The following is a 13,702-nucleotide window of genomic DNA, read 5'->3' on the forward strand; positions in this document are numbered from 1 at the left end:
AATGCTGACGAATCTAAATCTTTTCATTGGATTTCCCATTTTCCCCCTTTTAAACAAAAATTTAAATGAAGCTAAAATTGGTATAGTACATAAATACAATTACAATCTTGACTCATTATTCGAAGGTTTCTTAGAAGCTTTCCTCACTTCGAACATTACATTTTAGTTTAATATTGATTATGCGACTCACTTTTGTCAAATTTGAGTGGTGTAATTTTGGAAGGTTGAAAATTTAGTTGGTCGAATAATACCTCTCTTTTGAGTAATTTTACCTCAAAAATGTGTTCAAATGTGCACCTGATGAAATTTACGAGTAACTGATGAAAAAATCACCAGTTCCTGATGTAATATTACACATTTTTTCTGTGTAGTGTGTAGTGTTCCATTACCAAATGCATTTTCTCAATGTTTCATCACAGCCAATTTGTCCGGCATCTTAGATTTAAAGTTTACAAATCACTTGATAGCATTTTTGAGGATTTGAGTTCAACGATCAACAAGACAATGAAAACATTTTTTTTTTTTTGTAATTCGATTATCCATAAAAATTGGAGAAAACCTAAAATAATCGATTTCTTGTTTTGAGGTTTCTAAAAATAATTAATAATGCAAAAACGGGACAAGTATGTTTTTAGGCTAAATAATTGATGGAAATGGTTCAATTCGTTTTTTCACGTACAAATATGAATTTGAGGGCAGTTTACGTCAGGGGTGCTCAAAGTTTTTGGATGCCGGGCCAAATTTGAAGCTCAAATGAGCTTGCGGGCCATATGTACAAAATTTGTTTTTTTATATAATGAAAAAAAACGATTTATAAATTTAAAAGACTAATTTTACGTTTATTCTTAAAAGTTATCTTTTTTAACATTTTCGTAATTGAAAAATAATAGAAAACGGAAAATGACAGTTTTCCTTCAGTTTTGTTGATATTATTATTGTTTTCGGTATTTGAAAAAAGGTATTTAGTTGTATGTACTTGTGTTTTCATTGAAATTTAAAGTTTTCTTTTCTATATCTTGAAAATAGGAACATCAAATTGGAACAATTTATGTTAAGGCATAATTTTATCTTTAAATTGACTGTAACAAATGAAATTTGTTGGATTTTTATTTAACAATTAGGCCGATGCAAACATTTAAAAAAAGATTTTGTTCCTCAACTCTGGCCATGGTCGAGGAGAGGCAAAAAAATAAAAGAAATACATAAAATTGATTGATGCCAGGATATTCAATATTTCAATGAAAAAAATAATGAAAAATGAAAAAAAAAACACATTTTGATTTGCAACCATAATTTTTAAAATATGTAAGATTCGACAAAAAAAAAATATTTTAGCGAAAAACACTTTTCACAGCTTTTTTCAATAAACCCTAAGCATGCCCAACATTATTAAAAAACGCAGAGGAATGTATTTAAAATGGATTTCAGCTGATTGCACTTAAATAACAAAAGCTTTGAACTATATTTGCAACCGCTTTATTCCTCCGATTTCAAAATTTAGTCTGTCTGAATGAGATGGTAGTCAATCAGATTCGTTATCCAACTGTCATGAGTTCGAATCCCAAGGTGGAATGTTTCTAAGTGCAAAGTGAGTTTGAGGCCCAGTTTATTGGTCATAATAACTTTTAAATTAATATGGAACGCTTATATTTTTTCTTTTATTACAGTTTTATACCTTAGTCAAATTTGAAAGTTTCATAAACATTTCCAAAATGTTTGAGCATTTTGACAATATTTACTAGTTTCACACACATTGAAACGTGTGAAAATGTTTCAATTAGAAAGATTTTTGAACAACATATTTGTATCGTAAAATAAGAACAAAAAAAGAATAAATTATTAGTTTTATATTAACAAAGAAAAAAAAAAGATTGGCATTAAAATTTTAAAATAAAGTTTCATTTTGAAAAAAAAAACATTTTACAAATGGTCAACGGGCCATTTTACTTGATCATTCAAAATGAGTCCGCGGGCCATAAAATATCACCTCGCGGGCCACGTTTGGCCCGCGGGCCATACTTTGGTCACCCCTGGTTTACGTAGTCATTTATGTTGTTAGCAAATTGTGATACATTTGGCTTCAAAATTGAAACAAAAGACATTTTTGAGGTTTAGTATTAAAAAAAGGCAAAAAGCACTCATACAGATATTTAATATTTACAAACATTTATATTTTTTTGGTTTCGCTCTATTGCAAACACAAGAATTGTTGCATTTTCTAGCAAATACTTTTAAAATTGAATGAATTGAGAATTTTTGAGTGATGATCAATTTTCCTAGAGAATGATAAAAGGCTTCTTATTAAATCTCAATAAAGAAATACAATTATTTCCCGTTTAACACAAATGTAATGATCACACAAAAAAAAATTACTGAAATTTAGTAAAGTTTCACTGAATAAATATCAACTGAAAAGTATACGATTCAGTAATTTAGAAAAAAAAAGGTAATTTAGATTTTACTGAATTCTCGGTTAATTGCTATTTGTATAGTTTTGACGGATGCTTGACTGAAATTTCAGTAAAACGGTTGTCAAAACAACTGAAATTTCAACATAAATGTCAGTTTGATTCACATCATAAAAGAGGTAATATTCAACCTTCCAAAATTACAACTTCCAAATTTAGACATTTTTTTACTGTGTAGGGAGCGTTCTTTTATTAAGTAACACAGTTGTGGGGAAGGGGGTCGGAGTCCGTGTTACGCTCCATACAAAATTTATAAAATTTGTATGGATATTTTGTTACGACTGGGGAGGGATCTAAAAAAAATTTTTTTTTGTGTTACATCATAAAAGAACGCTCCCAAAGTCATAAGTGACATTTTAGATTGACAGATGTACCGAATTTCAGCAAAAGTGATGTTTACTGAATCACATTCCTTTTTTTTAAGAGTTATCTACGTGAGCATGTATTGCGTGTACATACACGAAAAGATTGAGGTTAAACTTTGTACTGGCCAGCAAAACAAATGGCGTACTAGTGAGCGTGAGAGCGGGCTTAGATAACCTAAGGCAATCCAAAATTTGGTGTGTACCAACTAATATGAAAAACTTCTTTTCATGAACCGTTTTGTGCAGAAAAATCCATAACTCTCGAGTTCCTTAACCCAATAGGAAAATCCTCCAAAAACTCCCACACTTTTAAACCCTGAAGTGTGTACCCCATTCCAGCAAACATTGCTCCCAAGTTTGGTCGTTCCCCATCCGGTAAAGCTATTATATTTGTTACACAACAGCCTCCCGTCCGTTGTAATGTAAAAGATGATACACGTTTGTGTGTGCGCAGACTCAAGTCCAGAACTTGGATGCCTGGGCACGTACGATTCAAGGTAAGGGGGGAGGGGGAGGCTCTTTAGTGTGTCTGTGAGACGAGATGCATTCCAAGAGCCAGCATCTGGATATTGTGGATGCATTGTAGAACCGAGCACGAAAACCGGGATCGTCAATGAGATGTGGTAGACATTGTACTAGCGGCGGTCTAGAGACACTCGACGTTCTATCGTGGAGGTTTCAACATTTCCGGGTTGTCAGGAAGTTTTACGATTGCAAAAGAGGGTTTTATTTTGTAGTTGTTGAGTTTTTAATTGTATACTCGGAGAGAAGAGAAGTTTTCAAATATGGCAACACTGCCAGAATTTCTTCCCCTGTCTGGAAGCACGGCAACATTGGAGATAGTTCAGTTCCCGCTCTGGAATGAGCAGAGCCCACCACCTGTTACAATGTTTATCCAACTGTCTGTCAAACGCCGGACCGGATAGGTGGGTAATACGTAGGTCGAGATAAACGTGTGCAATTAACACTTCCCGGGCCTCAATCAATTGAACAAGCAAATTGCAGCCGATTGGCCGTAATTGAGTCACTGCTGGCATGGTTTCAGTCTGGACCCCGACTTTGTACCTTGATGCTCAGCCAATGCCGGTTAATCTAATAATTTACATGTCAACCCTCCGCTGGGCAGCCTGGCAAAGGTTCCCATGGACCACGCCGCAGTCACAATGCCTTTCAACGGGCTACCGGTTGTAACTTAGAAACCGACAAAAGCCCACGCTGCGTTCAGAGAGACCAGCAGTGCTGCTGCCGGTAAGAATTTAAAGTTCTTTGAGTGCAACGAATTTATCAGCCAATTTGACACGCTCAACACCCGGCACCTTGCTCGCCTCGGGAAGGAATCGTGACCGGAGAGTGAACCCCCACGCGCCAGGTAGTATTACGAGTTCTGGACTAACGACATGGTCATTAATCATCCTACCGCGTGGGGAGGGGGCGTTTTTGGGGAGATAATTGCTAGCAAAAAAATCGTCCCACGCCCACTCGCTGCACGCAAGGTATCTATTGATTAATGGCGCTTTTGATTGCATTCAATCGGATAGAAATGAGTTCAAAATTTGAATAAAGTTGCTTGAAAAATCAACTTTGACCAACTTCCTAAACTTGGGGCTAAACGTTTCAACTGTGAAAACAATTGCTCTAAGTAATACACAGAATTGTTACAGTTTATCACGTCTATGCCTCTAATCCGTTCAACAGAATCGAGAGAAAGTGTGAATTTGGTAGTTTTATTGACGGCTTTGGCTTGGTGTATTTCTCTTCGCGACCCGCAAATCCTGAAACCGCAAGACTACCAGCAAGACGGGTTGGCCAACATAAATTTCCCCTCCTAGCCAACGACCTTTCCAAACCTAAACAAACCGAAATGACCGCGGACCGGCGGACACATTGATGCCATGGTTTTTGCTGGAGTTTAACACCAGTACCGCTGTTGAGAAGTGGTGAAATATAAGGTACCACATGTGATGATGGTGATGTTCAATATTGCCACAGTCTTTTATTTAAAAAAAACAAAACAAGTCTGTTTTAATTGTACAAAGTATTTTCATGATTAAGAAAAATCGTATACAATATTGTGCAAATTTACCACACCACCGACGATATCTCTCTCGGTTCGACTTGGACCAGATCTCATTCAGACAGATGTTTGTTGACCATGTTATGTCCTCGCTGGATTCAATTTGAAACCGAACGAACGCGTCAAGTCATGGACTCGGACGTGAAGTCCATTTTGCCAGACACAGTGCAGTTTGTCACTTCGAAGTTTGAACAACATTTTTTGTTGCGTCTGCGTTCAACGATTTTCGTGCAATGATAGTATGTTTTGGTTATGTTGTGCTTGTTCCAATCCAATCAAATCATTTCTTAATTGTTTGCAATGAACTCTTTGAAACTAAACAAAAATCCACAACATTAGAAATTCAAGCTAAGGTTAGCAATTCTCTACGAAATCGGTCTTTTATTAAGAGTTTTAATTTTTGTATTTTTTAATCCAGGTGAAACTTTTCTAGTGCCTTCGCTATGCCCAAAGAAGCCATTTGGCAGCTGCCCATACAAAAATGATATATAAGAATTCAAAAATCTATATCTTTTGAAGGAATTTTTTGATCGATTTGGTGTCTTCGGCAAAGTTGTAGGTATTGATAACGACTACACTGAAAAAAGGTGATACACGGTATTTTTTTGTGATTTTTAATTTCACTTTTTGTCACAAAATCTTGATTTGCAAAAAAATCACTATTTTTAATTTTGTTTATTTTCTGATGTGTTTTGAGTCGTGTGGTGTTCGTCGGGGGGATCAGTGTATGATGTCGCGCGCGAGAATCCGCGAGAAAGTGGTGGAAGATTCTAGAATCATTGAAAAAGGGATTCGCGTTGTCGTGTATATGTTGAATTTCTGCAGTTGAGTCGGTTGCTTGCGTTCCGGACGGGGTAAATTCGTGGCGAAGTTTGCTGTGAATAAATCGTGCGCGAAGAATTCAACGAAGTTTTTAGAATTGATTGAAACAGTTGGGTATATGAACACTATTTGAGGTTTACATGACATCGAATAACACGTAAATCTAAGTTCATTTAGTTTTGGAAGCCCATCCCATAGCATCGTTGCTCGGATGGCACGCCGGCGGTAAGAAGTAAACATTACGCGAGTGAAGAATTGATAAGTCCTTCTTATAGCGTCGTAACTCGGGAGGCATCGATTATGTTTTACTTTCTATCCATATCACCTACTAAGATTGAATCCTGATCTATTTTCAATTGCACGTAAATCGTTAATTATAATTACATTTCATTTTGAAAGACCATGGCATCGTTGCTCGGATGGCACGCCGGCGGTAAGAATTAAAAAATTACGCGATTGAAGAATTGATAAGTCGTAATGTGGAAGCTCGGAAGGCAACGATTATGTCTCACATTCTGGTCATATCATCTACCAAGATGAATCCTGACCTTCCCTTTCCTTCCCCCACTTCCCGTGATGCCTGAAGAAGATGCTGTGGATTCAACGGTCTCACGCGGTGTCAACAGGTATAGAACAACAAACTCTGTGTCTGATGAGTCTGCAACTTCAAATATCGGACTAACATTCCTACCTTTGTTGAACTGCATCTCCTTGGGTGGGCACTAAACGCAGAGATCTTCAGGGGTTATACAGTGAGGATGATTAGCTCCCACTATTCATCTGTTGGTTCATTGTGTAACTTCTGCTGATCCGTCAATAACGGAGTAGCAGCTCATTGGCAGTCAACCATGCTCATGCTCATGTTTATTTTCTGTTGTGTTTTAGGGGACATAAAATGCAATCTTTTCATTAATTTCATTTTAAGAAAAACGCATTTGAAGTTTGTCCCATACATAAGGCTACGTGTTAAGTTTTCGCGAAAAAACTGGATTTCCTCCTGATTTCTAGAACAAAGTACTGGATGTTATAGGCTTTTTAAAAGAGCACACAATTTTGAACCAAACTGCATCAATAACTCGAAATCGATGAAAATGTATATGGGACATTTATGCGATCAGGGGCAGTGCACATGTTTGCCTACTTTTGAAAAAAAAATGAAAAGCTGAAAAAAATGTCTATATTTTGCATTTTTGAACTTTGTTGATATGACCTTTAGCTGCTGAGATATTGCCACGCAAAGGCTTAAAAACAGGAAAATTTATGTTTTCTAAGTCTCACCCAAACAACCCCCCATTTTTTAACGTTGATATATGAGAAACTAATGGTCTGATTTACAATGTTAAAATATTCGTGAAATATTCCGAGTTTTTCGATAACAATATTTTCAAAATTTTCAAATCAAGACTAACATTTCAAAAAGGCGTAATATTGAAGGTTTGGCTCTTTTGAAATGTTAGTCTTGATTTTCCTGCTTTTTAAGCCTTTGCATGGCAATATCTCAGCAACTAAAGGTCGCATCAACAATGTTCAAAAAAGCAAAATATAGAAAAAAAAAAATTTACCGTGTATCATTTTTTAGTGTAGTCTTTAGCCATACCTACGACTTTGCCGAAGACACCAAATCGATCAAAAAATTCTCATTTTTGTATGGACAGCTGCCAAATTTGTATCGGAAATTATATGGACAAACTAATGATGCAAAATGGCTTCTTTGGGCATACCGAAGACTCCAGGATTAAAAAAATACAATAAAAATCGAAAGACCGAAATCTCAGAGAATTGCTCTACATGAAAATATCAGCGATTAAAACATCAAGAATGATATTTTTTTTATAATTTAAACATAAAAGGAAATGTTAACTTCTAAATAAACATTTATGAGTAGAATGATTCGATTTTCAAATAAAAAAAATGTTTGCAACGTTAACTCCTTTGAAATAGTTTTTCAAATTTTTTAAATTAGAATTTCAGTTTAAAAAGGACCAAAATCATAAATTAAATTCCACCACACACCGAGGGAAAGTAAAAATAAGTTAAGAGACGACTCCACTTTTTTATGGAGGTAAGGGAAGTTCTCCAAAACATTCTCAAAAATGTTTTCTGGAGTTTTTTTTTCCTTAAATTCGTTTCAGATATCTGAATTGCCACAATGTGTCGTTTTTATTTCAAATAGCGTTATTTCTTATGCAAAGGCAATGTGTTAATAGCCCTTTTTGAAATGTTAGCGGAGAATTCCCAAACCAAGCTGAAATCAACACTAAACAAACTTAATTGCTGCGCCCAAAGCAGCATGAAATTTGAACGGCTCACCCCACCGTTATCAAACCCACCGCCTTGACGGCTCCGATAAATCATTACATAATTAAATCAATTAACTACCATTTAGTACCACCACCAAACCAACGACATTTCCTTATCACTCCTCTCCGACTTACCACTTTTTTCCTCCGCCGCAACGCCCTCGTCCTCGTCCAGCTTGCTGCTGGCAGCGACCTCCGTAATAGTCGTCCGAGCCTTCTCCGTGGGTTCGTTCTCCTGCTTTTCGTCCTCGGTGTGAATGGGGGAAGACGGCCCCGAAGAGGCACTCGCGCCTGGGGACGGCGATGAGCTGATGGCGTGGGCGGGTGAGGTGAGGCCACTTGCTCCGCTGTCCTTTTCGGTGGACTGCCGGCGGAGTCCGCCCAGCTCGGGGTACTTGAAGGTTTTCGGGGGGATCGGGATGGGAAGCTGGTCGTCCAGCGTGGTTTCGAGCGATTTCTTGCGGACGCCCTTCTCCGGGGGTTCTTCGGACTTGTTCCGGATGGGGGCGACTGGGGGGAGGGCGGCGGCCGGTGGCGGTGGTTCTGGTTGGCGGAGCGGGGACTTGAGCTTTTCTGGGCTGATTTTGGTTGGGCTTAGTGAGCAGGGATCCGTTGCGTGGGGCGGGACTGCCGGGGGAGCTTTGGTTGGGGACGGGAATGAGCTCTGGCGAATGTTGCGGGGACCCTTCTCCGGGGGTGGTGGAGGAGGGGTTTGTCTTTTTGGGGGACTTGGGGGTGGTTCGCTCGGGGATTGTAACCTGTGGGTGACGACCGCTAGGGGCGGTGGTGGGGGCGGTTGTGGCAACGGGATGTTCTGGATCTCCGATCGCTGGTTGTTGTTGTATTCTTTGGAAGAGGTGCCATTTGTGGTGACGGAACATCCGCCGTTGGCCGGAGGTCCTCCTCCGGGGATGATCCCCGTGCCCGGAACAGTCCTTATAATATCACACCTGGTGAAGTCGCCGCCCTTGGATGTTCTCGTTTTGGAGAAGTGTGACGTCCAGTTCTTCTGTTTCTCAATCAACTCCCGCGAGTTGAACTTCCGCTCTGGTTTCTCCGGCTTTTCCGGCTTCTCCGACTTGAGTCGGGACTGGTTTAATATCCTGTTGGAGTCAAGCTTGCTGATCCCGTTCGCGACCGGATGGTGCCTCCGCTTCGGCGACGGTGACCGATCCTGCTCGGATCCAATCTCCGACAAATTGTCCTCTTTGCTGTTGGAATGTGACATCTTAATACTAAACGGCGGTGGCCTGTTAACACGACCTTCGCCGAGCTTCTCGAACAGTGCCCGAGCGTTGTTGAACCGCGCCGCGTGCGACTCCGTCCGTACTACCGTAGCTGTGGGCGATGGCTGGTTGACCAGTTCTTTCGCCGGATCCTGTGGCTGCTCCACCGGTTTTCGCTGGAACAGATTCGCGATTTGCGACACCTTAGGCCCGGAAGCTCCTTGAGCTGCTGCTGCTGCTGCTGCAGCGGCTGCCGCCGCAGCCGATTTGTCCATCTTGGCTGGAGAAAACCTGCAAATAACACAGAAAAACGCAAATTAGAAACCTCATTACGCACATCCCTCCAAGATTCTAACCATTTTGTCAATTCTAAAAAAATAACTCAAACGAACAAACAATCTTCCACCTCCAATCGGGAGGAATTCCAACAAAACACTACTCAAAACCTCCCAACCAAGCAGTATAATCACACTCGGCCCGCGAGACACTCTGAAAAATCACCGACGAAACCCGCCGCCGTCAATGAGCGCGCCCGGGCCCCACGTGCCCTCGGACACACTATAATAGGTCGGCAAAATCGCCAGCAAACAAGATAGTCTTGGTCGTCGTAGCTTCGCGCCGCTCCGCGAGAGGTTCATAAAACTGATAAGATACGGCCGGGCCGCACAATTCGGAATAATGGAAGCTCGCCGCGGTGTTGTTGGTACCTTCGGATGTTATTGTAGGTATTATTGTGGAGGGAAGATGCCAAATCGGGTACGGGGCATGATGCGAGTCATTAGAATTAGAAACGACGACGACGACGATGATAGAGACTGCGACTTGATGGGACTTTGGGTAACGCCTCGTAATCTATGGAATGCGTTTTTATTTCTACCAGGTTATAAGTATACGAATTTATCTTGTACGCGGAACAATGAAGTGATCTGATGGTATTTTGTTTGGTTGAATCACGAGATATTTCTGATCTCTAATTAATTTTACACGGATAGAATTTCTATAAACATTTTTTTCCGATTATGAACAGCAATGATTTTGAAAACATTTACAGCGAAATCAAAAAAATGTTGACGATTTTGGAAACCCAGTGTTAATAAGGTTACACTGATTTCTATCCGTGTATAAATGGTAATAACTTAAACAACCTTGTTAATCCAGGTTTTTTCCATGTGTGTGTCCTTCCAACTCAATAAATTCCAGCTGTCCGGTAGTGAAATTATGGGAAAGTATAGTTTTTTTTCAGACATGGTTTATGCATTCGCATTCGCATGGAGATGGTGATCTCAGCGGGTTGCAGACTGGATTTCGTCATGTATATGTAATGATTGTCCAGTCCATGTTGCTTAGAAATTGGTTAAAGGGAATTAAAACCAATTCTACCATAACAATTCAGGCAACACAATGAAAGCCATCCATTGCCGGCCGCTCCCATCTCCACCATTAACCGGGAAGGAAAAAGGATACGGAGCATGGGAAATGTTGACGCTTAGAAATAGGTAGTGAAACCGCTGGCTCTTTTTCCCAGCTCTATTGTGGAACTCGACCAAATTTGATCGAATTTAAACAACAAGGCTGCGTAAGCGTCGCGTGGAGTTTGTAGTTGTGATGGGTAAAGGTCTGGGATTCGCCCTAAGCAAGCGGTACGACCAGTTGCATAAATGAGATTATCGGACTTGGATTATGCTGATACAGATTACCTATGTTCCGGGTTTCTGGTGGTGTTAGCCCTTGCATTGCTCCCAATAACCCATTTCAGAATTTCGCCAGTTTCATGACAGGAATTCCGAGGCCGAACTGTCTGGCCCACCTAACAGTAAGGCAAGCTCCAGAAGAGCAGTTCTCTCAGATTTCGGTAATTCGATTTTTTTTTGTATCCATACCTACAACTTTGCCGAAGACACCAAATCGATCAAAAAATTCCTTCAAAAGATACAGATTTTTGAATTTCATAAATCGTTTTTTTATGGACAGCTGCCAAATTTGTATGGAAAATTATATGGACAAACTTATGATGCAAAATGGTTTCTTTGGGCATACCGAAGGCACCAAAAAAGTTTCAGTCGGATTAAAAAATACAAAAATTAAAATTCTAAAAAAAAAGACCGATTTCGTAGAGAATTGTCCAATTCACTCAGGCAAAAGTTTGATGTTTTTAATTCATCGAATTAATAGTTTCCGTAGTTGAACCAGCCTTCGGCTGAAAAACTCTATAACAAAGAATAAAAAATAGTTTTCGACATATCCTTAGTAAAAATTACTTTGATTGATGATATTGAGAAAAAAACATATTTTTCACAAAATTTTAACATTAAGAGACTTAATCTCAGTAACCAGCAAACCAACCAAAAAAAGGAAATTACTCATGTATTTGAAAAAATCTTTTGCAGAAATTGTAATGGAAAATTTAAACCTAAAAATGCCTCCAACTTGAAAACGGTGCCGTGATTTTATTTTCTATTAACTTTGAAGTGCATTTAAAAATTAATTTAAAATTGTGTATTACAATACGTTCCATTTATCCACAAAAATCATCATTTTTTTCAAAAATGCACAACTCCGGTACCAGATTATGCACCATCCTTAATTCTAGCAAAAACGATGCCTTTAGTTTTTTTAAGACACATTAAAAAATTAAAAAATATATTAGGAATTGATCAAATATAATAATTGATTTTTTCCGTGTCCTTTAGGACCATAACGCCAAACCAATCAGAAAATTCCTTCTAAAGATACTGATTTACGATTACAGTGCCATTTCGTTTTTTCCTCTCGTCGAAAAAAAAAAACTGATTAATGAGACTAACTTATTTTTATTTTTAATTGTTGATCGAAAACTAATCTAACTTTACACAATAAAAACATTTTTAAAAATTACGTTGATTTTTGGCAAGCAGAATTGTTTAAAAAAAATGTGTTGCCCGAAACAAGGTGGCACTGTATTTTCTTGTGGTGCTTCATTTGAAAAATTTACGCTTAAATGTTTGTTTAACTAATTTTGCTAACTTTCAAGTTTGATCAAAATTCTTCCGAAATTGTTTTTTTTTTTTATTTTTTCATAAAAATATCAATGTTTGTTGCCATCAAAACCAATTTTGTAGCAGGATTCAAAATATTTCCAAATTATTTACAGAAATGCCTAAAAATCAGGAAGTATTCTATGCCAATAACGCCTAAAACATATAACCTAGAATCTTATATTAGCTGTGCATTAGGGTACCCAGAATATGGGACGTTTTCTCAAAACCTCGCTCCACAAGCTGAATATTGTTCCTTGACCTATTTTAGGACTCTGAGCCAAATATTTTCTTACGGTTTGGTCTGCAGGGTGCGCTACTTCCATTCAAATATTCCCAAAAGTGCGATTCTTATCGGAAATTTAATGATATACAACTTTGTACAACATACCAAAGCTGTAAAGCTCGACCCTGAAAAGTTATTAGCGATTTAAAAAAGTAATTTTTGTATGAAAAACGTTTTTTCACCAATGGGTATCAATGGGTTAATCTCAACAAATTTCGCTCAAAATTTACACAGATGCTTAAAATAATCCAAAAAAACGTTTTTTGATTGTGTCATTTTTTCTGGGCACCCTACTGTGCATATTGTACAATTGTCCAAAGAATCCGATAACACAGTCCGTTTTAAACTCATTTTTCATTGAGAAAAACATCACACTTTAAAAGTATTAAAATAATCCTGTTTGTTTTCATAATTATAGTTAACTAACATTTGAATATTTGTAGGGTTTGTTTTTTTTTAATAGGTCCGATATACATATGAAACACAATACACTCAACCCCCGGTGGTTGGTCACTTTTTCGTTTGACACTTTTTTAGTTTGTACCCCGTTGGTTGGTCAAAGTCAAACTAAAAAGTGATGAACTGTCACTTTTTACACGGCGCTCACGCACACTATCAAAACAAACGTTTGTTAGTGTGTGTGAACTCCGTGTAAAAGGGGTGTCAAACTAAAACGTGACCCCGTTCGTTTGACAACAGTTGGTGTCAAACCATCGGGGTTTGAGTGTAGCTTATTGGACCTTTAAAAAAACGCTAGATTTTAACAATATTTTGAAGGCTACTGCTTGGATACTTTGAACAGTTTCCAGTACACTCAAACCCCGATGGTTTGACACCAACTGTTGTCAAACGAACGGGGTCACGTGTAAAAAGTGACAGTTCGTCACTTTTTAGTTTGACTTGAGGCAAACGAAAAAGTGACCAACCATCGGGGGTAGAGTGTTCGATTCCATAACATTCTGTTTGTTTTTTTTTTATTCGTATTTAAATATCATTTTGCAGACAAATAAGCCTATCGATGCCACCTCGTTTTTCGACTAACTATGAGCTTAACATAAAACAAGTGAAGTTATTTTTTTCGTAGAACACGATTTATAGGTAAAACAAATAAAAAGTGTTCTAAATTAAGATTACAGTTCAAACCTAT

General features: G+C 38.3%; 1 protein-coding gene across 7 annotated transcripts in view; it reads right to left on the reverse strand.

The window, feature by feature from the left end:
* Positions 1–13,702, reverse strand: part of LOC120416544 (uncharacterized) — a 161,455-nt gene that overhangs the window by 56,965 nt on the left and 90,788 nt on the right. For 6 of the 7 annotated variants that reach the window (XM_052710078.1, XM_052710079.1, XM_039578275.2 and 3 more), the window contains one exon: positions 8,165–9,546. In XM_052710078.1, the coding sequence (XP_052566038.1) occupies positions 8,165–9,530 (1,366 nt within the window). In that variant the 5' untranslated portion in view covers positions 9,531–9,546. Of the gene's footprint in view, positions 1–8,164; positions 9,547–9,611; positions 9,764–13,702 lie in introns of those variants that run through there. The other variant, XM_052710080.1, reaches the window with a different exon arrangement.

Source organism: Culex pipiens, chromosome 3 (genome assembly GCF_016801865.2).
Source record: "Culex pipiens pallens isolate TS chromosome 3, TS_CPP_V2, whole genome shotgun sequence".
In the NCBI taxonomy this organism is placed as follows: domain Eukaryota; kingdom Metazoa; phylum Arthropoda; class Insecta; order Diptera; family Culicidae; genus Culex; species Culex pipiens.